This window comes from Fusarium coffeatum, assembly GCF_003316985.1.
Source record: "Fusarium coffeatum strain FIESC_28 chromosome Unknown BRIP53273_contig_460, whole genome shotgun sequence".
Taxonomy (NCBI): domain Eukaryota; kingdom Fungi; phylum Ascomycota; class Sordariomycetes; order Hypocreales; family Nectriaceae; genus Fusarium; species Fusarium coffeatum.
This window is the reverse complement of record NW_022158249.1, coordinates 1-26,669: the sequence shown is the minus strand read 5'-3', so window position 1 is coordinate 26,669 and position 26,669 is coordinate 1. Positions and strand designations below refer to the sequence as shown.

At 49.4% G+C, this 26,669-nt stretch overlaps 8 protein-coding genes across 8 annotated transcripts; 4 read left to right on the top strand and 4 right to left on the bottom strand.

Annotated features, from left to right (window-relative positions):
• Positions 1-903: 903 nt before the first annotated feature.
• On the top strand, positions 904-2,330 carry FIESC28_11676 (uncharacterized protein; the record flags this gene model as incomplete). The annotated part of the gene is made up of 9 exons (XM_031165795.1): positions 904-972; positions 1,021-1,058; positions 1,114-1,167; positions 1,221-1,227; positions 1,275-1,319; positions 1,370-1,527; positions 1,583-1,639; positions 1,691-2,045; positions 2,100-2,330. 9 exons carry the CDS (start codon positions 904-906, stop codon positions 2,328-2,330), a joined length of 1,014 nt encoding a protein of 337 aa, XP_031010153.1.
• A 2,075-nt stretch (positions 2,331-4,405) lies between these two features.
• FIESC28_11675 (uncharacterized protein) lies at positions 4,406-6,709 on the bottom strand (the record flags this gene model as incomplete). Its single annotated transcript, XM_031165794.1, has 1 exon — positions 4,406-6,709. The coding sequence occupies one exon, from the start codon at positions 6,707-6,709 to the stop codon at positions 4,406-4,408; it is 2,304 nt and encodes a 767-aa protein (XP_031010152.1).
• A 5,371-nt stretch (positions 6,710-12,080) lies between these two features.
• On the top strand, positions 12,081-13,088 carry FIESC28_11674 (uncharacterized protein; the record flags this gene model as incomplete). The annotated part of the gene is made up of 1 exon (XM_031165793.1): positions 12,081-13,088. One exon carries the CDS (start codon positions 12,081-12,083, stop codon positions 13,086-13,088), a length of 1,008 nt encoding a protein of 335 aa, XP_031010151.1.
• A 706-nt stretch (positions 13,089-13,794) lies between these two features.
• FIESC28_11673 (uncharacterized protein) lies at positions 13,795-15,231 on the top strand (the record flags this gene model as incomplete). Its single annotated transcript, XM_031165792.1, has 1 exon — positions 13,795-15,231. One exon carries the CDS (start codon positions 13,795-13,797, stop codon positions 15,229-15,231), a length of 1,437 nt encoding a protein of 478 aa, XP_031010150.1.
• Positions 15,232-15,586: 355 nt separating this feature from the next.
• On the bottom strand, positions 15,587-16,425 carry FIESC28_11672 (uncharacterized protein; the record flags this gene model as incomplete). Its single annotated transcript, XM_031165791.1, has 2 exons — positions 15,587-16,068; positions 16,125-16,425. 2 exons carry the CDS (start codon positions 16,423-16,425, stop codon positions 15,587-15,589), a joined length of 783 nt encoding a protein of 260 aa, XP_031010149.1.
• A 1,890-nt stretch (positions 16,426-18,315) lies between these two features.
• Positions 18,316-20,899, top strand: FIESC28_11671 (uncharacterized protein; the record flags this gene model as incomplete). The annotated part of the gene is made up of 2 exons (XM_031165790.1): positions 18,316-19,264; positions 19,320-20,899. 2 exons carry the CDS (start codon positions 18,316-18,318, stop codon positions 20,897-20,899), a joined length of 2,529 nt encoding a protein of 842 aa, XP_031010148.1.
• Positions 20,900-21,597: 698 nt separating this feature from the next.
• On the bottom strand, positions 21,598-23,202 carry FIESC28_11670 (uncharacterized protein; the record flags this gene model as incomplete). The annotated part of the gene is made up of 5 exons (XM_031165789.1): positions 21,598-21,676; positions 21,732-22,341; positions 22,395-22,642; positions 22,695-23,054; positions 23,108-23,202. The coding sequence occupies 5 exons, from the start codon at positions 23,200-23,202 to the stop codon at positions 21,598-21,600; spliced, it is 1,392 nt and encodes a 463-aa protein (XP_031010147.1).
• Positions 23,203-25,188: 1,986 nt separating this feature from the next.
• FIESC28_11669 (uncharacterized protein) lies at positions 25,189-26,433 on the bottom strand (the record flags this gene model as incomplete). The annotated part of the gene is made up of 4 exons (XM_031165788.1): positions 25,189-25,553; positions 25,602-25,663; positions 25,718-25,835; positions 25,893-26,433. 4 exons carry the CDS (start codon positions 26,431-26,433, stop codon positions 25,189-25,191), a joined length of 1,086 nt encoding a protein of 361 aa, XP_031010146.1.
• Positions 26,434-26,669: the final 236 nt, after the last annotated feature.

The window sequence follows — 26,669 nt, the reverse complement described above, 5'->3', positions numbered from 1 at the left end:
CACTACCTTTGGTCGTATGTGCCTATTGACTCTTTGTTCTGATACATAACCTCTGTTCGTTTATACTTGTTTTCACCAAACTGAATCCTCTTGGCCGCGATCGCCATGAGCCGACTCCATTGCCTCTTGAGTCATCAGCTTTATGCCTTGTATGCACACAAGACCAGCGACTTGGACTCAGCCCATCACATTGCCATATCCTGTCTGATCCCTTTGGGCGCCTTCTCAAACCTTGGTCATTCTGAGTGCCAAGAGCCGTCGCACTGACGCGTGACGTAGGTGAATAGTACCGGATATGATGTGTCCAAACCAACAGGGCCGGACCAACAGACCTTCCAAATGTGGTGCCGCCGAAAAGAGCAGCGGATTCGTATCCAGACCTGGTTTTTTGATGCGACGTGCGACCAACAGCGTCCGTGAGACAGGCTTTTCAGACAGGGCCCTCCCTCCCTCTCCACATTCGCGAACGCACCTCGCAGGAACAAATCTCAATTGTGCATCGACATATTGAACACTATATACATTCAATTGATCTGAGTATCTCAGCATTGTGGTTACACACTTCCATTGTCCCTTATAACTCCTCCATGGCCAATCGAGACTGTCTAGTCTAAAGATGACGGGAGCGGCTCGCGCGGGAACCAAAGTCGATCAACAGGGGTATAGACCCATAACCCGGCGGCAATATTACCGGAGAATGTCCCAATTGGTGTCTTCTCTCCCCGTCATGGCATTAACCGAGTGGAGACATGAACCAACAACTGATCTGATCTTTCTGAGCAATCAACGTGCTGTTACATTGTAGAATCTGAGGGTTGGCATCCCATAAAGAGGCGGGGCAGCCCACAATCTATGCCGAGGCTCTTTGTACCTCAAACTTTGTAGTAATATTCTTGCTTGAAGATGGCTTCCCAAACTGCGCAGATAGCCGACGAGCGTCCTGAGGATGTCCCTGCCGTGCTCGAGGCAGAGGTAATGTTCCCGAAGCGGAGAGTGTATATGTGCTGATAGGTTGCCCAGGATGATGCTGCGGACAGTGATTCGACTCTAGAGCTCGGGTATGTCCACAGGAATGGACGCTTGCTAGTGTGGCTTACTGACACGCTGTTGCAGAGAGGGCACGTCTAGCTACCTTACATCCCTCAAATCGAGCATCTTTAGTTATAGGTAGGGTTTCAAACGACACTCGCCTTCATGATTGTTGGGCTAACCATATATAGATACGAGGTTAGCTTCATGGATTTCTTCAAATGACTTCTTTAACAATATAGTAGAATGGCCGTCGGTACCATGCCTTCCATGAAGGCACCTATCTAGTGGTTTGTACTCTCTCTGTGCACATCATCTTCCATTCTCTAACATGCCGTAGCCAAATGATGACGAGGAACAAAATCGAATGGACCTGGTTCATCACATTTACAGCCTTCTTACACAGGGAAGGCTCTATACTGCACCCATTCCCGACAGCCCGCGACGGGTCCTCGATTTAGGCACAGGTACTGGCATTTGGGCTATCGATTTCGCAGAGTGAGCGACCCTTTCCATTTTGTGACTAATCTCAGAGTTAATGGCCCTGGAATAGTGAGCACCCCTCAGCAGAAGTCATTGGAACAGACCTCAGTCCTATTCAACCTGAATGGTATGTTCAGCTCCATTGCACTTGTGAGGCAAACTGACAGCTTATATCTAGGACCCCTACCAACTGTGTATTCGAAGTGGACGACTTTGAAGACCCATGGGTCTACAAGAAGCCATTTGACTATATCCATGCCCGCGAGCTGGAAGGTTGCATCGCCAACGAGGAGCAGTTTTTCCAACGCACATTCGAAAACTTGAGCAGTGGTGGGTATCTAGAGATGAAGGCCCAGCGCGGATTCTTCATGTCAGATGACGACTCGATCAAGAAGGCTGTCAACGCCGAGGTCTGGGCCGAGGCTATGCGTGATAGCAGCAATAAGTTTGGCAAGCCGATTGACAGTGTGCCAGGGTGGAAGGAAAAGATGATCAATGCCGGCTTTGTCGACGTGCATCAAGAGATTCGCAAGGTTTGTCCATGCTGACTCCTATAGCTCAGTTGCTTTTGGCTGACAATTGTATAGATTCCTATCGGTGCATGGCCCAAGGACCCAGTGCTGAAAGAGGTCGGGAAGTGCCAGGTCGTTCAGTCCTGTGCTGCCATTGACTCGTATACACCTATGCTTCTTGGCAAGGTTATGGGATGGGGTCAGGAGGAAGTGCAGGTTCTCATGGCAAAGGCCAAGAAGGAGCTTCGTGATCCGTCAACTCATCTCTATCTCCCTGTCTACTTTATCTGGGGCAGAAAGCCTTGAGTGGAAACCGGAGACTTGCCTCGTGCTCAGGAGTTGGTCAGCAAGTAGGTAGGTAACGGAAGAATAGTTCTTAGGGTGCCAGAATAAAGTAGCCCAAGTGCTGGTCTAAACTAGCATAACATGACAAAGCTATTCCATCTCTTTTGCTCTCAGCGTTTTGTTCTTGTAGCACTAGCTTCAGCGTAAATACCAGCGTCTGGCAGTATCTCACGTTATGATATGGCACTGTTACACGAGTGGCGTTCTGGGCAAAACACGGATGCTTGCTTTTTCTTTGTTCGTTGCTCTTTCATTTCTCGTCAACTTTTTTCTCTCTTTCCTCCTCTTTCTTTTGCCTCCTCTGCTCTTGGAAGATCCAAGATCTTGGGGGAAAACATGACTAAAAAGTCTCCCACAGGTCGATCCGTGCTTCGCGCGACCACATCCAGTATAACAGACACCACCCCTGTGACTCCCGCACCGTCCAACAAGGCGGATAGGGATGACTCGCGAAACATAGTTCAGAAATGTTTCAGAAGAACTTACCTGCTTGCCGGGGCCTGGCCCTGGGAATGGCTGCGTCCCGATTTCACTCCCATACCCGAAGACTGGAATTGCAACAACGCAGAGGCAATGGCTTCAGTCGTAGAGCTCGTTTGTCGGCCAGATTCTTCAGTTGCTCTGAATGACCTTCGCCACTTACTTGCCGGCCTATGTAACAAGCGTAAGCAGCGCAATGGATCAGAGAATTACGATGTTACAGCTCTGGCTGCGGACTGTCACTTGGCTCAAAAATGGGTCTCACGGACACATCGAGATCCCGAATCTATATAAAGATCAACTAGGACTATTGTACATGGCTTTTGGACACCGCATTTCAATCATGGTGAGGAACACTGCGACGATCAAGCCGATTTAGAGGCAAGCATTGAGAACATCCACCAAGATCTTGAGAGCAACGTTCATGACGGTCCGATCGGCCTTGAACAAGGACTTCTAAGCCTTTGTAATAGTCGCTGCGTCAAAAAGAACCCAGCTCCTGTACTCCCGGAGCTGAATACTCGAAAGCGAACTCGACTCGCTCTTGGTCCCGATGACGACTTGGACACCGAACCCCAGAAGACTTCCAGCTCTCCGGATCTTGACACTAATCTTGAGATAAAACTAATTGTTAGTTATGATCTCCAACCTGATATGGAGTCGGTGCACTAACATTGTATCTTACCCAAGAAAGCTCTCGTCGAATCTCGATTAACCGACACATGTCAATTCTTCAAGAACGTATCGCGGGCATCGAGTCGGTTAAGAACATGTGTTTGGAGGAAAAAGAAAAGAAAAAAAGCAACGTGAATTGAAGCGTATCGATGAATACCAATCGCAAGCGCTCCATGATGAAGCTATTCAAGTACGCGATCTGGCAACGGATAGGCTCGAGAAGGCAGAAAAGTTCGCAGAGGTCATTCTTTCCGCAATTGTAGAGTACAGGGATGAGTACCTAAAGACACATGAGGTTCTCATTCACAGCCAGGAAGAAGTGATGAGAGCCGACAAGGCAGAGGAAGCTGCCCAGGCTGCCCTTGAAAGCTTGGAGAATGACTTAAAGGAAAAGAGGAGCACCAGGCAGAGGTCCGCGATAGGGTTACGAACTTGTAAATGGAGATTGATGGCTACGACTGCGATATCGCAGAGGATGAAAGGGAAAAGCAGGACCACTTCATCCAATTGGCTTCGCTGAATATCTTGTGCAGCCGCGACCTTCATACCGGTCCCATCGAGAAGCGGGACGCCCTTTTGTCTGCTTTGCATGATGTTCTCGGACACGTCACTGTTCAAGAGTAGAAGCTGCGTTTTCTCAATGTTTTGGGTGATGTGTCACGATATCTAGGATACAGTACAATGGCATGATACCAGGCATAAACAGTCCGGCTTCCTAGGGTGATCCTCAGGGCGTCAGAAGGAACGACCGCTAAAACCATCAGGGACGAAATAGTTTAGTTATCTTATGCTACTTCATTTTGACAACCTGAACCTTAGAGGACAATTTTTCTGTTGTCCACCTGGGTGATCAAAGGAGAGTTTCTGTACCTAACTGGATACTATGTACAAACTGGGGTATCAACTTCATAGTAACAAGGAAACAACATGGCCTTCCCGTCCTGAGCACCTCTTGTTCCCCCCAACAGTTCTGACGTGATGATGACCCTATCCTTGTGAGACTTGACATCTTCAGTCGCCAGAGGTACATTCTTCGTCTGCGACCTTTCCTCCATGATCTTCTGCAAAGCTCTGGTTTCGTACCTAGCGACATCGTCGAATGAGTCCGCTTCCTCCTCATCAAGTTGCCCGTCCCGCCTTCGATGGGTAGCAAAGCGCAAAGGCGTCCTGTTGGGCTTGACTTTGCGGACAAAATCTCGTCGTCGTGAAGTATATCGTTCTGATCTTGCGCTCCGAAAGTCCTTGGCCATCTCACTAAGTTCATGGACCCTTGCTGTTGCGAGCCCAGAAGGAGTGACATCGACGCGGGACTTCCAGTTACCAGGCTTGTAAGGATCGGAGGTCAGTAACTCAACGTAGTCTCTGATGTTAGTGTCTAGGCTGGACCCCGAGCCTGGGAGGACATGGTCAACGAGACCAAGGTCTTTGGCCTGATAGGCTGAGATGGGGAGCATGTCCCGCAGAATGCGCCTCGCGCCCTCTGGCCCGCACCGCCCGGGGTAGGACAAAGAGTGATACTCAGAACCATACAGGCCCAGAGCTCTGTAGGCAGGGTTGAGAACAGACTGGGAGCTCGCGATCACCACGTCGCAAGCTGTCGCGAGAGCCACTCCACCAGCAGCGCAATTTCCCCTCATCGCTGCGATGGTCATCACGTTTTTCTGGGGAAACACTTCGAGAAGCATGTGCACAACGTCATCAATGCGGTTGATGTTTCGCCACGACTCGGCTGAAGGGTCGGCACTTGCCTCGATAACATTGAGGGCGATACCGTTGCTGAAGTAAGAATCGCCGCCCATCATCACGATAGCTTTGAGAGACTCGACAGAAGCGACATACTCGAGGGCTTCAATCAGTCGGGAGCATTTGGAGGTACTCATGGCACCGTTGTAGAACTCAAAGTAGACAAATGCGACGCGCCGTTTGCCTGCGACGAGAGAAAAGTCAACCCAGGTGTCTTGACAGGTAGACCATGAGGCCTTGGTCCAACCGATCAGTGGTCGCAGTGAAGTTGAGTCGTTCAAAGTGCAGTGGTTAATCAGGCCGAGCTCAACAAGACCAGAGACAGCAGGCACCTTCGGCCAGAGCATCGCGTCGACCTTGCGTTTGAGTCGTCTGATATGAGTGATCCAAAGGCCCCGACCATCGCATGTAGCGACGCAGACCGCGTCGTCTCTGCATCCGATGATCTCACCAGGCTGGTGTTCGCAGTCCGCACTCCTTCCAGCCTCGATCATGCCCCCGTAGACATAGAGATTGACGTTGCCGAACAGTTTAGTCAGACAACCGGGCTGCGAGTCGGACGACCTGATCTTTCGGGATATGGTCTTTGCTGATTCCGTCTTGACGTCGAAGTTCCGGTCTGCCGCCCGGAGGAGCGGTCTGCAGTGTGTTGGTCCGCCGAGGAAAGGCTTTTGCTTTGTTACGGAGTGAGACTTGTACGAAGGGTTTGGCTGGAGATGCACTGATACACCGCAGACGTCAGGTATCTGCGGTAGGGAGTGTCGGGTCAAGGCCGTCGCGACGTTTGGGTCGGGATATCCGTTGGCTGCCGAAATAATGCGGTCAAGAGCAGCGAGTACTGCAGCGACAGCAGCTTGCGTGACGCGATCACGATAAAGTGTCGCCTTTGTGGTTCCCAAGTCGTCGATGTTAATCTTGAACTGTTCAAATGCCCAAACTGGACCGGCGTCCATCTCAGCGACAGCTTGTAGCACTGTGACACCCCAGTGAGAGCGACCGGTCTGACTCCAGGCCTGTGATTTGAGAAGTTCGGTAGAGTCCGACACGTTACCATCGTCACCCATCAGCACCCAGTCAAGAGCACTGGGGCCGGCATCACCTGGTGGTCCAGGATGAACGATGAGAGTGAGGTAGTTATCGTAGACCTCATTTGGGACGGCTGTAGTCAAGAATGGGCAGATGATGATGTCGGGCTGCACGAGGCTTGCTGCCTCGATCATGGCTGTGTCGGAGAGGGCATATTCAACAGAGACGGAGTGCGTTTGACTGAGATGCAAGAAGAGCTGTTGTGAAAGGGAGTTGTGCGCAGTGCAGAGGAAGAGAATCTTCATCTTTGGAGTGCACGGCTCAGATGGCGGAGTGGATATGTTACTCGGGGTACTAGAGAAAATGTGTGAGCCCATATTGAGGAACTTGAGTGTTGTGTTTGCTCGGATCTTCATTTCGTGCAGCGGTTTGTCTGTGTATAAGTAACAGTTCTTATATGAAGTGAATCACAGCAGGTTGCGACACCATAAATGATAGCTGCCTGCTGTGAATCACAGCATCATACACCGGCCAGTCGAGAAATCCTCAGCTCTAAACAGATTCATTTACGCATGACACCCATCACGACCGTTCTTAGTGGCAGCTAACTATCGACTTGTCTTAGAACTAAACCATCTTTGGCCAACGTTTAATGACAATCTTCGACACCACTTTCTTTTTAAAGCAGAGGCGGCTGAAGACAAGAGTTTACACTAATTTTTACTGGCTGCCCTTTTTCTACTGTGCCGGATTGAGTTTCGATAGCCCTCGAGTTATGGCCCCTTGCCGTTGGCTTTGACCCGTGCGTTGGGCTGTTGGTTCTGAGATTCGGTTGTCGGAATAAAGGGAGCAAATTGTCCACCGCAAGTATTGTGAGCTGACTGGTCTTTTTCGTCAGTCGTTTTGACAGTCGGTTCTTGCACGCACCTCACCGCCGGTCTTGCCTTTTGTGTGAGTGATTGATATCGCCTTCATGAGCTGATGTGGTGTCTGTCTTCAACTTTGGTCATGATCGAGACAGTCGCCGATTGTTATCGGCATGCCTGGTAGCTGCCAAGATGGGTGCAAACTCATCCCTAGCGAGGGTCGAGGCTCAAATGTCTCAGCACAATTTGGTCCAGATCAGTAGCACGGGCTGTACTTTACAGTCACTGTCCCAGAGGGATACTTTCAACGAAAAAGGAGGTTACTTGCGCATTCATTCATGTAGCCAGTCCTAGTCGTTCAGCTATTGCAGAGTGATGATGTCAAACCCAATCTTAAGGTCCGAGACGGCTTGGACTGGTGGATGCTTAGCTCGTGGATCGTCATCAGCAGATGGGAGGATTCTCTGTGATAAGATAAGAGATAAGGTTCGTGATAGTCAGGGCCAGGCACAAGCTTACGGAGCTTGAGTAAATCCGACAGAGTGGGGCTGTCATGTCAGCTGAGACTTCTTCCTTGCGTTGGCGTTACCCTGAAGCCTCGAAAATGTCTCCATGGCGTGATAACACAACGTGTCGCGAACGCCGTTTTGACCAAGGATTATCTTAGAATGAGTCGAGAAATCAGTGCCAACAATTAAAAACATGTTGATCTGGACTTTTTGGCTGAAGAAACACAGCATCTAGATTGTAACACCTGTTTTACTCCAGGCTTATTTTAAGCTTTACCTCTGATATTGACCATGTTGGATGGGTCACGGGTGGAAGGAAAAACCCGACTCATACCACCACTTTACTGAAGCCAACCATTCACAATGAGACCTTCGCCATCGCCAGTACTTATTCTCACGCATCCACCACGATCGCCAGCTCAGCTCTCTTGGTGCACGATAAAAGGTAAGGATTAGAGGGGCAAATGACGAGAAGGCACAAAAAAACTAGTCACACAGTGAAGGGGGTTAATGTTGAAGCTTTTCTGTCACAACCCCGCGTCTTCCTATCTTTTTGCGCACTATTGACAAGCCGTCGCGCTCGGCTGAAGGTGCATTTCAGTGGCATGGCATCACAGTGATCACACCATCCCCATCGCCTCAAGAGTCTGGAGCAATCTTCAAGTCTTGGAAGCGACATCGGGCAAAACATCGACGTGGCTACGACGTTGGAAATGATATTTCCACAACGGTTGGTACCTAGGCTCAGACGCCACAGAACATGGTCGGCTCGCGTTGTGGCTTCACGGTTGTTCTTTACTGGCGTCGCGACCGGAATCGCCGATAAGATAAAGGAGGAAGAGACAGAGTGTTTGACGAAGGCGGAAGCATTCCGTAGCCTATCACATCGAGGTTTGGATGATGAGAGACACATTAACATGATGAGGCGATCGATAGCGCATGAACAAATATCCGAAGCTTATCCGCTCCGCCCGAGCCAGCTGGGATGACTAATATAGACTGCCAATCATATCCTCTCATGCTTTGGAATGCCAACGCTTTATTACTGCCACAATCTCAGGTGCTATTGCTGTGCGCTCGACCCATGATATCGTCACTATTGATCATAGGAGACTTCAAGTATCTATATCAACAAAAGTCCTCATAGATTACAGTCTATTCCATCATACATAATAAGCATTGAGCACTGAGCATGCCCGCAAGTCCGATAGTCAACGAGCTATTGTCTTCAAGAACTCGATCATAGATCATTACCCTACAGAAGACTGACAGCATCTGAGTCTTTTTCAAAGTGGGGGCCCACCACCGGCAATTGCAGCAAAGTTCACGCTGCACAGTGCCAAAGGTTAAAGTCCGGTCCTGGTCAGAGGTACATTGCTGCCTCGTATCCGCTCAACCTTGTTATCCCATCTGCATCACTGCAGTACAGAGTCGCAAAACCATCAATCTGCGACAGAGGCCCAACACACCAACGTTCATCTGATGGCGGGTAATTGATTGAGACCTGTCGTTTGAGGCAATCCCTGTTGATGAGCCTTCATTAAAACGGAAATTATGATTAGAAAACGGTACCAAGGACGAGATTGTCTAACGGTGAAAAGATTCGGGCAGGGGGCTTGAGCGTAATCACTGGCGGAAATACCGTCGTTCCGATGGGGCGGATTCCACTAAATGTCCGGACCTAGCCGCTCGCCTAGAACGCTACCTTGCTCACGGTATTTTCCCCGGTTGCTACCTGCCCCTTTCCCATTGTCAACGGAGGTGGATGATGGAGAGGAATTTCTAGTGCAGATGAGATCCCCAGATTTAGTACTATACTTGGAACACAGGGTGGACATTTTGGCCCGTCTGTTGTGTTGGGCTGAAGTTGCTTATCGCAAGAGCAGGAAAAGTTTCTTCTGTAGCTCCTGCGGTAAAGATCGACGGTTGTGAGCACCTTCTTGTTTGATAGAGAGATTAATCATCTGTACATAAGCTCAATGGAAGTCTTGGCTTAACATTTCCATTTCCCAAGTGCAGGGGATGGAAGGGAGCTGGCCGGTATGGGGATCAACCCTTCCCAGCCGCCAGGTTTCTATATCGTTGGTTCAATATCATGAAGATCTCACCGCTTAGTGTTGACAGATATGTGTATCTAAACAGATTGTACGGAGCATCTTGAACGGCACGTTCCTCTGTAGAGATCTGTTTAGCTGTCTTGCGTAGCGGTGAACGTTGTCCATTGCCACTTGTCAATCGGCGAAATGCCAGGGACGCATGTCGAAGAATGATGCAGCGGCAACCCAGATATTACAGGGATGCATACTATTGACACTCGAGATTTCCCGATGAGTCCTGGACCATCTGATGTACATTAATAAATGGTACGTTAAGAAAGAAATTATTCCGTGTAATATGATGTTCAGTATGGTCTGGAGTTGCATTCTGGAACATCCAGCAGATCACGCGTTGTTACCGCGGGTTTGACATGTTCACGATTGGTGCCTTTTGCGATCATTGAAAGTCCGGGCGTCATTAGAAGCTACTGCATGGAATTCTTCGGAATCGCATACCCATTGATCTTACAGGCCACAGTCGATAAGCTTAACTGGAGCCCCTGCCAAGACCCCTGATGTGGAATGTGCTGACAACGAATTCAGGTGCAAAGCAAGAATGTCATAGCACTTTGCAAAACCATTGAATGTCGAATTTCAAGATAGAGTCTAAGCGCCGATTACCAGATCAAACTCAATGCATGACGTTGACGAGCAGTTCGCAACCATTTCCTCACGGCGTCAGCATTTACTTCTTTCGTGATGCTGAAACCATAAGCGCCTCGTGTGCAGCAAGGTCATGTCACTTTCTTGGATGTTACCCTACAGAAACAAGTTGACACAATGTTTACTTAAGCGGGCCGCCTAACCGTCCAAGAACTAAGAACCAAGGCTGTAGATTCCCCATTCGAGGTCGTCGTAAGAAAAGCAGACTAAGTTTGACTAAAGATGTAGTGAATCTGTCACCGTACGCTCGGATCAGAGACATGCAGTGCTTGACTGCACCAAACGCACAGTCCAGAAGCTAACTTTGGCATCAGTCAATGCCGTCTTTAATCGCAAAAGTTACTGTTTCGGTATCGGCCCATTGTCTGGCAACCTTTAGATCAGACGTGCTCACTATGGTTCATCCCGTTGTGGGGAGCTGGCCTAACGGTAGCCTCGAGCCTTAGTTTCATCGTTTGAACTTGTCATCGGAGGAAAAAGAAAAACAGGAGTCTTGGCAAATGATTGACAGGTACACCCGTTGAGAGAAAGGAGGGATTGCAGGGGAGAAGCGCCACGAGTCAACTTGAGGAAGGTCTTGCAGGCTACAAGCATTACAGACAGCTCTCACAGTGATTATTGAGACTAACCATTACCTACACGATACCACAAAGGATAGATTATGCTTTAAAGTTGACAGCTGTGTGGCGGTCAGCTTGAAGTTGGAGCCTTGAAAGCTAAGATCACCAACTAGGGGCTAGCTCCACTATCCAAGATTCACGACTTCGTTTCCAGATCCCTGTCGCCAAGAGCCGCAAACCCCCCTTGACCGAAATTAGCGTTTCATGGTCTCGTCTTGAATGTTGTCCCCGCCTCGCGCCGCGAAGTTGACAGTCGCTTGGGTCGTAAGATTTTGGGAGGGATCGGGGGGTCCTCAACAGCCTCGAGTCTGCGATGCATTCAACGATAGCGCAGTGGCGTCTGTCACGCCAAGAAACCGTTTACTTTTTACTTTTTTGGGCTTCATGCAGTCAATCACCATGTTTTGAGTTGGCAGATAAGAATCGAGTTAAATTTTATGTTTCTTTTTAAACTTGTTTATTAGGGGCCAATAGGCGAAACCTGAGATCCCTGGTAGACGTAACTTTAGTTAAATTAAACACCGTTGTTGATTGGTGCGATTTTCAACGTCCACTGAAACAACCCCTAGACTTGGTGGTTACCGCTCGCCGCACTCTGTAACAGGGCTTTACGAGACGAGGGGCAGTGGAAAAAACATTGCTAAGATTGGCCGGGCTAGAGCAACCTGCCAGGGTTTCTGCACGATGGGGATGAATGTTTTCTCTTGAACGTTTGATGTTGAGTAGATTGGGGCAAAACGGATGAATTCTGGTTCTGGTTCTGGTCTAACTCCCCGGCATAGTATAGACCCCTGCCAAATCTGTCAAAGAATGGCAAGACAACTCGTGGTCCAAAATCTATAAAGGCATCTCGTTCTCCGGGCTCTTCTCAACTTTTTCCCTTCTCTCCATCAACAGATCTTCATCTTTCTTTCATTCACTTCAGTCTTTCTTTCGAAGAGCTAGTCTCTCGTTTCTTTCGTTCACTACAATCACGAGCCAGTCTCCAGCAAACCAAGCAATTTTTACTATCCTCAACCACCAATCTTTCAAAATGAAGTTCTCTACCATCGCTCTCGCTGCCCTCTCGCAGGTCGCTTCTGCCCACTACTTCTTCGAGGTTGCCACCGTCAACGGCAAGGACTCTGCTCCTTTCCAGTACATCCGTGACTTCACCCGTGCTACCAAGTACAACCCCATCAAGTTCTCCTCCAACCCTTCCGCCGATATCCGCGACAACTCCTTCGCTGATGGTGAGGACATCATCTGCAACCAGGGTGCCACTGGCACTGGTGGCAAGACCGAGGTTGCCGATGTCAAGGCTGGTGATGTGATCACCTTCAAGCTCGGAGTCGGTGGCAAGATGGGTCACCCCGGACCTACCCTGGCCTACATGTCCGACGCCGGTGGTGATGTCAAGTCCTACAAGGGTGACGGTGACTGGTTCAAGATCATGGAGGAGGGTGTCTGCAACGCCGGTGGTGACTTCACCAAGGACGCCTGGTGCAACTACGACTCTCCTTCCGCCGACGTCAAGATCCCCGAGGGTACTCCCTCCGGCGAGTACCTCCTCCGTGTCGAGCACATCGGTGTCCACCGATCTCACGTCAACCAGCCCGAGCACTACGTCTCCTGCATGCAGGTCAAGGTCGCTGGTGGCTCCGGCAAGGTCGATGCCGAGATGGTCAAGTTCCCCGGTGCCTACAAGGCCACCGATGACTACGCCAACTTCTCCATCTACAACGGTGCTAAGGCCTTCCCTATGCCCGGTCCCAAGGTCTGGGGTGGAAGCACCTCCGCTGGTGGCGCCGCCCCCGCCGGTGACAACAACTCCGCCGCTCCCTCTGGTGATGCTCCCGCCGAGACCCCCGCCCCCGATGCCGGCAACGGCCAGCAGGGTGAGGCTCCCCAGCAGGGCGGTGCTCCTCAGCAGGGCGCTCCCCAGCAGGGTGGTGAGCAGCAGCAGAACAACGGCCAGCAGGGTGGCTTCCCCGGTCAGCAGCAGGGCGGTTTCCCCGGTGCCCAGGCCAACAACAACGGCAACTCTCCTTGCTCCGCTTAAGCAACTTCTTTGAGGATTCGATTCTTGTTTGGTTTTAGATGTGGAATGAACGGAGGACCATGAAGTGGAGGGAAGAAGGTGATGGTTTCTGGTCAACTTTCATGTATAAAAGAGTCCTGTTGATCGCATCAAGTTTTATAGCTAGATGAAGAAGGGGATGGTCTGGTACTGTGCTCGTTAGTCATTTAGTTTTGCTTAATTAATCTGAAGCAATCTGAGGACAAAAACTCATTTCCCCTTCCGCTCTGTGATGTGTTTAAAAACAATATTTTCGCCTTCATCATTCTCAAGTATGAATAAACCCTTCAGCTGACAAGCAAAGGCTGTTTTGTTTCTGAATTCTAGCTGCTAAAGTCAGCTAGGCTTTCCTGGCATACACTGTTACCGTCCAAATCCTTTTCTATTTAAAGCGTACTACCTGATCGCTATTGATTTGTTCAAGGTCCAAAGACCTGTCACCTGCAATCGGGGTGTCGGCAGAACTAGCCGCCAGTAGCATAAGAGATGGAATAATTGAGCCACATACTTCCAACATCTTTACCATGTAGTAGTGGCTGAAGTTGTGACGTCAGGGTGTAAGCAGAGTAAGCAGAGGTCTGCTTATCTGACCGTGAATTCTAACCTCAACATCGTGAACAACCTACCTCCTCTTTTAGATACTCGCTGCTGAAACCTTCCGAGCCAAAAAGACTCCCATTACGCTGCAATGTCTCAATCTGAACCCAAAAAGTTTGATCGAATTACGGTCTTGACAAACCCGTCTCTCAAGGAGGTTTACGACAAACTCACCGACCTGGCCAAAGAGTTTGCAGTACTGGGCGAGATCGAAACCACCAGGGAGCTGATATCACTGCTCCTGCGGGACACTACTTCCGATTGGCAGCGCTGGCAGATCAAGTGTTTTGAACCATTCTTCGCAGTAGCCAACCGATGGCCCGACGAGATCCTCGAGGAAGATAGAAGCGAGAAAACATCTACCAAGACTACGAGTGAACACTCGTCGACGGACGAGAATACGAGCGAGGAAACAAACGATGAGCAGCTATTCCAAGAAAAAATAAGACAGGCGAGGGATGACAGCGTTCCCTTCGGAGATGGAAAGCGAAGCGCTGCGGCTGTTGATGCTCTTTGCACCGCCTTGAAGTTGGCGTTGAAGCAGAGCGATGATATGCAGACGATTAAAGATGAACTGAAAGTTCAAGAAGCCCTTGAAATCATCGGAAAGAACCTCCATAAAAGTCGGATGCTTTCGCTGCTTGCAGACCGTCGTGAATTATGTGAGCTGTTGTCTATTGGGGAGTTGGCACGGAAAGTCCCCATTGACAAAAGCAAACTGGAGGCTACCACGAAAAAAATCATTGAGACATTCTACGAGCGCCTCAACCATGGTCGGCAGAAACATGAGATAGAATACAAGCCGCTGAAGGAAGTTCTTCTTGAGTTGGAGCGTCATACTAAAACCAATGCTGTGGACCATTGGGAGGAAATGGAGGAGCCAGTTCCCGAAACACTCTTCGTATTGCCACCAGCCACCGATGAACAGATCTTGTCTCTCGAGAAAAAACTCGATGTTACTTTACCGGACGACTATAAGGAGTTCCTAAAAATCAGCAATGGCTTTGGACAAACTTGGAACGGCTACCATCTTGACAACGCCCTGTACGGAGTTGACGAAATCGACTGGGCCGACGAGGATTTAGAAGTCCCCTTCGTTGAGTTCCACGACAGCATCTCAGGTGTTACAGAGCTCAGAATCACCGAAACGTCTAGACCTGAATGGCCAAGCTCAGGACCAACCCTTGAAATCGGATCTTATGATGTACTCTCCACTCTTATGATTCCTCCCAAGGGGACAAAGGTGATTCTAGACGCATACCAAGAAGCGCTAGATGACCCCAAGATCCCAGACGACCCAAAAAAGCAAGTTCTCAAGAGTATCGAAGGTAGGCATGGGAGTTTGGAGGAGATGATGAAGCTTGAGTGGGCGACTATCGAACAACAAGATTCCGACACGCTTCCATGCGGCACATTCAGACAGTGTCTGGAAGAGCGATTGCGGAGGGCCAAGAGTGGACCATACTGTTATGAACTGGAGGGAGAGTTGGGGGGTATTGCTTACCACTGCAGGGCTGATGGTTCTTGAACTCGTTGATATTATCGGGCACATGTCACACATGAAGACACAGGGAGATTGAGTTATGAGAAAGGAAGACAAGACTGTTTGCTGTTTAAGTGATGCCTAGTGTGAATACTCCAATGAAAGATCCTACCCATGATATCTGTGCAATTTAGCCCGTGAAAGATGCCGCCGCCGATGAACCCAATGCCTGTTTTTTCCGTTTTTGCAACTCCTTGATCCGTCCGATTGTTTACCTAATCAATATTTCCGCCCAGGTTTCCGTTTTCCCCCGTTTTTTATTAAACATAATACTATTTTTACGCTATTGTCATGGTTCATGTAATCCTATGATGGCGCAGCTACGGTCAAATGTAGCCAGCTACATGACAGCGCAGCCGCCACCTGCTTTATCTGCTGGTGAAGAGCTTCTCTTCTGTCGGTGCCCACTCTTTGACTGAGTGGGTCTTGATGATCGTTGATCATGAGTCTTGCTGCCGTGCGTCGAACGCTGGCCGTGAGACTTGCTGGTGGTATGAGTGTGTGTGGTTGAGCCCTTACCATAGGCATGTGAGGTGGCCTTGGAGGTGTGTGTTGGCCCTTTGCCATGCGTATGTGTGGATGAGCTCTTAGGGTATGCCTTGCTGGTATTTGCCAAACCCTTATCGTAGGCAATGTTTGGACGGGGGATCTTGAGCCACCAGCAAATCTCCGCCTCGATATTCACCAAGATGGCCATGAGTCTTTGTTGGTATATGCTGAATGAGAACGATCGGGTAAGGCTTGGCTTCATAGAGTTGACTTTCGACAGCGGGTACAGTAATTGACTGTTGATCTCGTCCCGGTAAAGTGGCAAGTTCTTGGCTGTTTATCATGTTAGCTCAGGTGATTTGAGTATGGTATGATGGGCAGATACATACGGGCAAGGTCTATGAACTTGGCTTGGTATTTGGCAGCATTGAACAGAGCAGTGAAGGTGTTTGCACCCCGCACGATAGTATCGCACATCTTCTTCTTGTCGCTCTTGAGCTTCGTTCGATCTTTGTGTTGTTTCGATAGCTTGATATCGTCGATGGCATCGACAACATCGGCCAGGTAGTTGATAATCTCGATCAAGACTGCTCTCCCCAATGAATCGCTGTACCCGCTGGGGCCGTTTGCTCGACGCGGGATACGCTCGACATGGCGAGGGAAGTGAATGTTGTCGCTTGTTCGTCCCATTGTGAATGATCATTAGAAATGTGTAATAAGTGGTTGAAGGAGGAAGAGAGATTAAGCATTATATTAAGAATAAAAGCTGAAGTGAATGAGGAGATTGGAGTACAAGAACGGTCTGGGGAATGGCGGCCACCTGTCTTTATAGCTAGTTCGTCTCTTGGATTACAGCTGTCATTGCTGGCGTGGAGTGAGTCTTTGTTGAAGTGGTGGTTTATACATGGAGAAGCTCTAAGCAAGGATGCCAATTAGAGAGGTCATATCTCAACCAGCTACGGTTGCTAACGTAGTGGAGTGTGTAACGCGTACAAACGGGTCGCTTTGACCGAAATAGTGGTTTGCAGCCTGAAGAAGCCAACAAATCAAGACCTGACGCGGCCAACATGCCATGAAGAGAGGGTCCAATTGACCAAACAAGACTTGTGCATGCCTAACAAGTGGATTTTGAACAAGAGGGTATGCTACCCGAAGCTAAATGCACTTGGCCTGCATGCAGATGCTACAGGACTAAGGCAAGGCAAATGCATCTGTTTTTTTCTTTGTGCATCCGGCCCGTATAGAGTGCCATTCTTTCCCAACAATGCCAGGATCTGGAGATGCTTCTTGACATATGGATTCAATGATTGACGATCCGGCTCGATATTTTGTGGTGCCAAAAGGCTTGACTGTAGAGGATTCCTGGCTCTAGACCCGGCAATCCTGGTCCACTATGCGCCCAAGAGTGGAGAGATACACTTGGAAGGCCTCGATTTGAGGCAGGGCCCAGAGTTAAGTTAGTCACTTTTGCATTGCTGCTTGCTGGTGATGTGATCTGGACGAATCATGTTACGTGGGTGAGCCTCGATAGCCGCAATTTGCATGGGAAAAAGAATGGTTGTCGTGTGCTAAAAAGTTTTGCTGTTACACAACCAAGACAACTTGACGGGCAGCCACAGGCGGTTACAGTGGCTACAGTGGACTACAGTGGATCAGCCCATGCTGTATAGCTGTTGTGCATGAGTCAAAGGCCACGAACATGTCTAAGTAAGAAACGGTCAGGTACAAACCAGTCGACAACTCATAGAAAATGCCCATTATGACTCAGTCTCATGTTTCGTTTAATGCGCCATTGTGCTGTTCAATTGTCAAATTTTCTGTAACATTTTAGACTACCTGTTATCTTGTGCGCTGTCCTTGTTACACTCGCCAATTCTCGCTTCGTCTTTGATGCGTTGTCTTCTCATAGGCCAACTGCGCCGGGCATTTGCTGTCCAGTCAAGACTGTCGGGGGGCAGCCGACATCCGTCAGACCAGAGATCAGCAAATTCATGTGCATATCTCTCGCATATTTATGTACGCTTGAAATGTTTACATAAAACATCTGCATTGAGCGATTCAGTCTGGCTCCAATTGCCCCCTCCCCCTCCTTCATCGCAATCCCCCTTGCATGAAATCGCTGATCTTGGTCTGCCATGGTGATTTTTGCCTAAAGAGAATAAACTTTGAGTTTGACGGTTCCTTTTATGTTTCAAGATCAGCATTGACAACTGGGAAAAAGCAACTTCACATTTCGGAGAGATTGCCGAGGGAATGTCATTCTTCCTCGAGTGATTGACAAGAGTCTTCACGTTATACCAAGACTGGACAAGGACTGAGCCCGGCCCTTTTACCCCAAGTTAGTATCTCAAAGCCGATTGATGGAGTAATGGTCCGATGTAGATCTTCCCCAAACTCCCGCCCAAAGGCTAATTCAATCAGCCTGAATGGGAATTACCTCGTCTTGGACATAGCCAAGATTGGTATCGTGAAATAAGCCATAATATAAGTTTATAAAGTCGCTCACCATTGCTATGGAGGTAGCCACCTCTGTTGACTTCCTCTTCAACTTGGTGCAATCCCAGTGATAGTCTCCCTACCATGAGGATCTCAACTCTCCTCCTCACCTTCTCCACCTGCGTCCTTGCAGAAGATGGCTTGGACGGTTGGCTCCGTTATGCTCCCCTGCCAGCCCACAGCATCTCTAGCCATGCCAAATCCTTGCCACGCAAGATTCGCGTCATCGGCGGCTCCAAAAACAGCCCACTAGGAAGTGCCGTGTCTGAGCTGCAGAAGGGCTTCAGCGGCATTCTCGACATTGATCTGAAGACGGCAGACAGCAAGAAGACTTGCGATTTCGCAAAGACTATTGTTGTTACCACTGTGGACAACCTCGACAAGGCATGCGGCAAGCAGAAGCACCCTGAGCTTGAAGATGACGGATACTGGCTCAGCACATCCGATAACTCTGTCAAGATCATTGGCCAGAATGAACGTGGTGCTCTCTACGGTGCTTTCGAGTACCTTTCGATGCTCGGCCAGGGCAACTTCAAGCATGTGGAGAAAGCTTCCAACCCCAGTGCGCCCATTCGCTGGGCTAACCAGTGGGACAACCTCAATGCCAGCTCGACCCACGGTTCCATCGAGAGAGGTTACGGAGGCCCTTCCATCTTTTTCGACGGTGTCAAGAACGTTCGAAAGGATCTTTCCCGGGTTCCTCTTTTCGGCCGTCTTCTTGCATCTATCGGCATCAATGCCGTTGTGATCAACAACGTCAATGCTGACGTGCGTCTCTTCAACAAGGAGAATCGAGATGGTCTCGTTGAGATCGCCGATCTCCTTCGACCTTGGGGTGTCCAAGTCGGTCTTTCGCTCAACTTTGCTTCCCCCAACGTGACCGGCGATTTGGATACTTTTGATCCTCTCGACAAGAAGGTCATCAAATGGTGGCATGATCTGACTGATGGACTCTATGAGCGCATCCCCGACATGGCCGGTTACCTGGTCAAGGCCAACTCTGAGGGCCAGCCTGGTCCTCTAACCTACAATCGTAAGTTGTTCCATTCGCACAAGTCTGGAAGTTACCGATAGCTAACATCTGAAAGGCACACTGGCCGATGGCGCCAACATGTTCGCCAAAGCCCTCGAACCTCACGGAGGAGTCGTCATGTTTCGAGCTTTCGTCTACGACAAGCTTGACTGGACCGATTGGAAGGCGGACCGTGCCAATGCTGCTGTTGAGTTCTTCAGTGAGCTCGACGGTAAGTTCGACGACAACGTTGTGGTGCAGATCAAGTACGGTCCCATCGACTTTCAAGTCCGAGAACCTGTCAGCCCTCTTTTCGCACACCTTCGAAACACCAACAGTGCTATCGAGCTCCAGATCAGCCAGGAGTACCTTGGACAGCAGTGCCATCTTGTCTATCTGCCTCCTCTGTGGCGAACGATCCTTGACTTCGATATGCGCATCGATGGTAAGAAGTCCAACGTCCGCGACATCGTTTCCGGAAAGGTCTTCAAGCGCAAGCTTGGTGGTTATGCCGGTGTTACCAACGTCGGACTTGACAAGAACTGGTTGGGAAGCCATCTATCCATGTCCAACCTCTACGCCTTCGGTCGCATGGCTTGGAACCCTCAGTCTGACCCCCAGGAGATCCTCGAGGACTGGACTCGCTTGACCTTTGGCCTTGACAACAAGGTCCGAAAGGCCATCACTGAGATGTCCATGAAGTCTTGGCCTGCGTATGAGAACTACTCTGGCAACCTCGGTATCCAGACTCTGACCGACATCCTCTATGCTCATTATGGACCCAACCCTCGTTCGCAAGACAACAACGGTTGGGGTCAGTGGACAAGAGCCACACGGGACCATATCGGCATGGACCGAACTGTCAAGAACGGAACTGGTAACGCTGGACAATACCCTTCTGAGGTCGCCGAGCGATATGAGAACCCTGAGACAACCCCAGATGACCTGATGTTGTGGTTCCACCACGTCCCTTACACCCACAAGCTCCACTCTGGCAAGACTGTTATTCAGCATTTCTACGACGCCCACTACAAGGGAGCCGACACAGCCCAGACCTTCCCCAAGCTTTGGAAGTCGCTCAAGGGCAAGGTTGACGAGGACCGTTTCAAGCACGAGCTGTTCAGATTGAACTACCAGGCTGGCCACTCCATTGTCTGGAGAGATGCCATCAACGAATTCTACCGCAACCTCTCTGGCATTGCCGACACTCATGACCGAGTTCGAAACCACCCTTACAGAATCGAGGCTGAGAAGATGGATCTGGACAACTACCACCCCGTCAACGTCACTCCCAGTGAAACAGCCTCAAAGTACGTTGCAGTGTACACAAACGGTACGGGTACAGCCACAACCAAGCTCAACTTCAAGAAGGGTACATACAACCTTGCCGTGAACTACTACGACATCGTCGATGGTAAGTCCACCTGGTCTGTATACCTCAACAAGCGATTGGTTGGCAAGTGGACTGGCGACAATGAGGAGAAGCTTGGACACTGGCCTAGCGAGTTCCTCGATGGCCACTCTGCTGCTCGGTTGACCTTTGAGGGTGTCAAGATCAAGCCTGGTGATGAATTGACTATTATTGGAAAGGCTGATGGTAAGGAGACGGCTGCGTTGGACTATATTTCAGTCTTGCCTGAGGGTATTGTGGATTAAGACCGTTATTTATTCGTTTGTATATACTTTTGATCACCTCTATGAAGCCTGCTGTTGGGCATTGAATATGACTACGATTAATTCCAAATGTCGTTTGTATCTTGTATCGTGAGAACATTATTATGTTCTGGACATTCTCACGATCAACGGCTGATCGCTTACCAGCCCAAGAGGAACTTAGAGGGATAGCCAAACTGTAGTGTCCTGAAGACTTAGTTTACCACGACACGCTGATCTTGACATGCCTCAAGGCATCGGAAGAATTGGCTCCTGGAGGCAGAAGAAATGAATTAATTTGGTCACTTTATGCTAGTTAGACTAGCACTTGGCCTACTTTATCATGGTGGCCTAAGCCTTGATCCTTCTGTTACCCACCTGACATGCTACACATTGTTGGAGGTTTAACTTGGTTCATGATAGCCAGAGTCTCCAGTACAAGCCAAGATCACTACTACAGATACATCCAATCTATAAACGTTGATATCAGGAGAAACTTGCATTTGGCGATTCACAGTTTATTCCTGGGAGACAGAGCGTAGTTCAAAGTCGTGAAAGTCAATTTTGCGTAAGTACTGGGCTAAATATATACGGAAAGAATATTGAAGATCCAGAAATGACTGGCAATCGTGTCACAGTCCTCCCCATCGTCCTCGGTGATTGTTGTTCTTGGCTTCACCACCGTGGTCACTGCAATTCGTTTACAGGAAAGAGGGGTTGGCGTTCTTGAGGAGCTGCTCGAAGTAAGCCTGGAACCAGGTTCCAGCCTCAGGAGCGGGCCTAGAAATTGGGTTAGCTTGATGTTCAATTGGGGAGATATGACTTTGGGACTTACTTGACAGCGTTCTCGATACCGCAGTGGGAGTCGTAGCGAGCAGCAGAAGAGTCAGAAGTACCATCAGACTCGCCACCGGGCTTGACCCAGACGAAGGCATCGGCAAGAGGGTCACCAGTGTTGGGAGAAGGTCGGAGACCGAAACCAGTTCCGGGAGCGTTGCACCAGTTACCCTGCTGCTTCTGGCCAGTAGGCTGCTTTCCGGATCGGCCCTGGTCGATGATGAACTTGGCGTTGGGCCAGCCCTCCTGCTCAAGGAGAGGAGAAAGAGCGTTGATGAACTTCTGCTCGTCGTAGTTGGGGTTGCTCTCGGTGTAGTCGGGCTTGGAGGCGAGCTTCCAGCCGTTGTAGTTGGAGACGTTGGTGGCGAGACCTCGGAGGCGAGAAGGCTTGCCAGCGGCCTTGTAGATCTCACCGTAGAGCTTGGCGGCAGGAGGAAGGTTGGCGGGCCATCCGAGCCAGCCACCGTGACCGGCATCGATGTACATGGAGACGTTAGGAAGGTTGAGCTCCTTGAGGGCGTGGATGGTAAGCTCCTTGTAAGCGCTGGCAGCGTTGGCGCACTTGGGAACGTTCAAGTTGGTGACCAGGTTAGCGAGAGAATCGGGCTCTGTAGAGTTGTTAGCAAGAAGGGATTCAACGCTGGTTCTCATGGAGACTTACCAATGACGAGAATGATGCGAGTGTCAGAGTAGTCCTGGAGGATACCCTTGATCTTGGCAATGTAGGCCTTGTACTTGTTCTTGCCGTCCTTGTCAAGAGAGTACTCTCCGTTGGAGGCAGCGGCAGCACAGTCACGGTCGGGAAGATCGTAGACGACGAATTGACCGGCGTAGTTGCCACCAGCCTTGTTGGCCTTGCGGATATCGGCAAGGGAGTCCTCCATGAAAGAGATGTGGTCGTAGGTGTCCCTGTTCAAGTTAGCAAAGATATTCATCTGATGAGCCATATTTCTAAACTTACATCCACTGGAAGGAGGGAACATCGGCAACCTTGGCAGCAGCGGTAGCCATGGCACCGCTCAGCTTGGGGATAGCCAGGGTGCTGACCTCAGAGCGGTAGTAGGCGTTGGCCCACAGATCAACTCCAGAGAAGGGGTTGCCGCTGGCGACGGGAGGAGCAGTAGTAGCAGAGCCTCCAGTTGTAGTGGCAGAGCCGCCAGTGGTGGTGGCCTTGGTAGTGGTGGCGCTGGCAATGGTGCTTGTGGGAGAAGGCTCAGCGGCTCCAGGCTGGCACTGGGAGTAGAAGTCGTTGATCTTGACACACTTGTTGCCGCTGGTACAGCAAGGAGTCCCGCTCCAGTTCTGACCACCACACTGGGCCCTGTTTGCTATGTAAGTGTTTGTTTGCTAAAGCATTGGATCGTAAAAACTTACCAAACTCCGTTGCTGCAAGATTGGCGCTCTTCAACCGGGGCTGCGAGGGCAGTGGCCGCAAAGGCTGCGGCCAGGAAAAGCTTGTAGGCAGTCATGATTGTCGTAGTCGAAGAGTGTCTGAAGATGCTGGACTGTTGACTGGGAATGAGGCGAAAGAGAAGTGATGAATTGAGGTTGAAAGACAGACATTATATACATATCGAAAACTTTGGAGCCTCATCCTTGAACATGGTCCATCGGAAACACGGGATCTCAAATGTCAGGGCAGGGTCCCATTTGGGTCCTTTGACATCCCCTCACTTGGAGGCAACAGAACCCCGCCTCAGACTACTCATGATGTATTTCCGGATAGGATCCAACGAGCTCCGAAAGTCTCCACGATAAACCATAAAGAGGCACATAATGTGGGAATTCTCGGAGTGTCTGCTTTGAGCTTCTACAAGCCCATGTAATTCAGCCTTTTACCCCAACGGACCTTGCCACTGTCCTTCCCGGAACAAATAGCCAATCGAACAAGTCATGTGTCCAGAAATGATCCAAAGCGTGCATTGGAATTATGTAACATCGGGAAGGCTCATCTCGGAGGCCATCCTCCATATAGTTCCTAATTGGGAAACGCGGAGCTACAAACAACTGACTATCGGGCCACGATCCACGGAATAGTTGTCCTGACTTCCGAAACACATTTTCAATCAATAATTAACTTTAATAGAGTTAGAAAAGGGTTTGTGAATGTATTTACAAGCGAGGTGGTCAGCATGTTGTCGAGTTTCGGTTCTCGGGACGTCGGATACCATCTTATTCTGATGCAATCCAAGCGGCACAGGGATACCGAATCAGGATACGTGTGGGTTAAAGTGACCAATCGACTGGAAAGAAGGACATAATTGGCCACAAGGTAAACGGCTTTCACACCGACGACCAATCTCTCAACCCCTCAATTAATGCGGGTGTCTCCCTAATCTGGGAGCCAGTTAGTCATCTTCTTCAACTACCACCGGGGCAAAAACGGCAACCTTCTACCACTTGAACATAGATGACCTTTCTTACTAACCGTTGACATTCAGTCTTACATGATCGCTTCTCTCTGCTCCTCCCATTCCTCTTACCGTCCTTCGTTTCCTGTTTCCTCATCTCGCTCTCCTATATCCTACTACAAGCTATATATCAATACGGCTGTAATCTTCCATCCATATTCACTATCAGTGTGCAGTGAAAGAACATGGTCGGAGCTGTTTTTCATTTAAATAGCTACTCTTCGACATATTCTTCGGCATTATTTCATTTTTGAGCGACTACTTTGCTCCCACGTTGTCGTCTTCAAAAGGCTTGAGGTCTCAAGAAGCTTGTCTAAAGGACCTGGAGTACATTCATCTGAGAAAGGGTCCCGAGGAAGACAACGAAAGTGAGTATCGGTTCCTCTATATCTTCAATAACTACAAGGACCATGCACTCGTCAAACCAGAAATACTTGAATCGACTTACAGATCTCAAGCCGAACTAGGATATGCAGGACGGGGGCGAAACTTGTCAAATAAGTACTGCAGCTCATCGCAGGAAAGGCTGATTATGTTTCGCAGGGATGAATAGGCTGTTGATTTGTTGCTTCATGTGCGAGCCCTTAGCTACTTTCTTCTGATGAGGCCAGACACTGGTCCAAGCTGTCAAGCATATCCTCATGCCTTGCAACACGACATCATCTTTTAAGAAAGCGACTCACTTTCACGGTTTAGCATGGAAGATCATCCGCATCGTGGCTAACCAAGAAGGCTTTGAGTACGGTCTGAGAGTCTCACGTCTACCTAATGTCACCACAGAACGGCTCATTATCGTCACACCGCAGATGCATTTATGGATGGATATGGTATTGTTAAAACTCAAATAGGCAAGTTCCATCTTTATTTTGGTCGCCATTCCAAGTAGGGAAAAATGTCCCCGCCGGGTATTGTTACAAGTAGCAGCAGGTAAACAACCCCATCTATAGTCTTTGCGCCATCCATGGTATCTTTTCAAGCCTCCTTCAGCATTAAGTCATAACCATATCAACCAACAACAAACAAAACTCTCATCAAGTGCGGATCCTAGTGGCGATTTTCTCTCCCATGTTCTGTATGTCCAGGTGGGTTGTCGTCATCCGTATTTGTGTCTGCATACCATGTGGACGGCTGCTGTTTCTTTGTTTCTACCAAAGAAATCTCACTATCCTGGTCACGCGAAGGTAGATTCGTCCGCCCTGACCGAAAAGCACCCGAGCTAGGGACCCTGAGAGTGTTTGGTGCAGACATCAACCGCGACCCGTGTCCATAACCATATGTAGAGCCGACTTGAGAATTGCTAGGCTCCTTGAAGAAGTATCCATATATTGATCTTCCGAGTGCCAGGTTGGCGCCGACGATACCGAGGTAGAGTTCGAGGTTAGACCAGATAGCAGTAACAGCATAGATATCTAAAGAAATTAGAGGCAGGTCGTTGGAGGTAAAGGTAACAAACTTACAACTTAGATCCGAGGTAATTACACCGAGTGATGCTGCTCGGGCAATGCCAAAACCGGTTGCACTCGGACATATTAGCTCCTGGCATATGAGAAGTTGGAGGTAAATATCGACTTACATGAGTCCCAAACTCATCAAAGCCCAGACGGAAAGCTTGGTCTTCATTGGTAGCTTGACGCTCCAGATGACGAAGACGGGCAACAAAGAGCATAGTAGATCTGTGACAATGGAATAGGCTAGATATTGTGTCAGTCAACCATCATGTCTCCATCGCGAAAGCGTAGAGTACGAACCAATAGTGGCGTAGATGTAGTAAATTCGGACTCGCGGATCCCAGCATTCGCCCACACCAGTCCAATACGCGCTGGTGGGTTTGCACTCAGCAAGCAGGATGATGATGCAACCGAAATTCGTAACGACCAGACCTGCCATTATCCCCCAAGCGGCATATTTTACCCTTCGCGAATCCTTGATGCGCAACAAAAGCAGCAGAATAGAGATCTTGAGAAGACAAATGCTGGCGAAAAGCAACAGTTGTGCAACCCATCCCAGCATATTATTCCTCACATAGTCCTCCGGGTCAATGTACCATCTATGCCGTCCATTTCCTATAGCGACTTGAGCCACCTGTACGCCGAATCGTGCGATGCCGAGAATCGTGACGGTGACAATAGTGTAGTCGTCGGGGCCTAAGGATCGTAGTGCTGATCTGACCCATATGCGTATGATAGTGGTGATGATCACAAGGGCGAGACATGTGCCAGACACGCCTAGTAGGGCTGGTCCCACGTTGTCGTCGGGAGGTAGCGGGTTTGGTGGTTCCACAGTGGCCATCGTCGAAATACGTATGGGAGGAGGGAGAGAGAAAGAAAAGAAAGGCGAAGAAGGGGGATCAGCGAGATAAGATCTGACTGAAATAATCCTTGGTACGGATAGTGCACGCCATGTTTAAGTAAACTAAACGCCTTAGTTCGTGTGGGGGAAGAAACTGTCACTAACTTGAGACGAACTCACTCGGATTCGGCTACCCGGTGCGACTTGTTTTTTTTTTTTTTACGCGTTAAACAAGG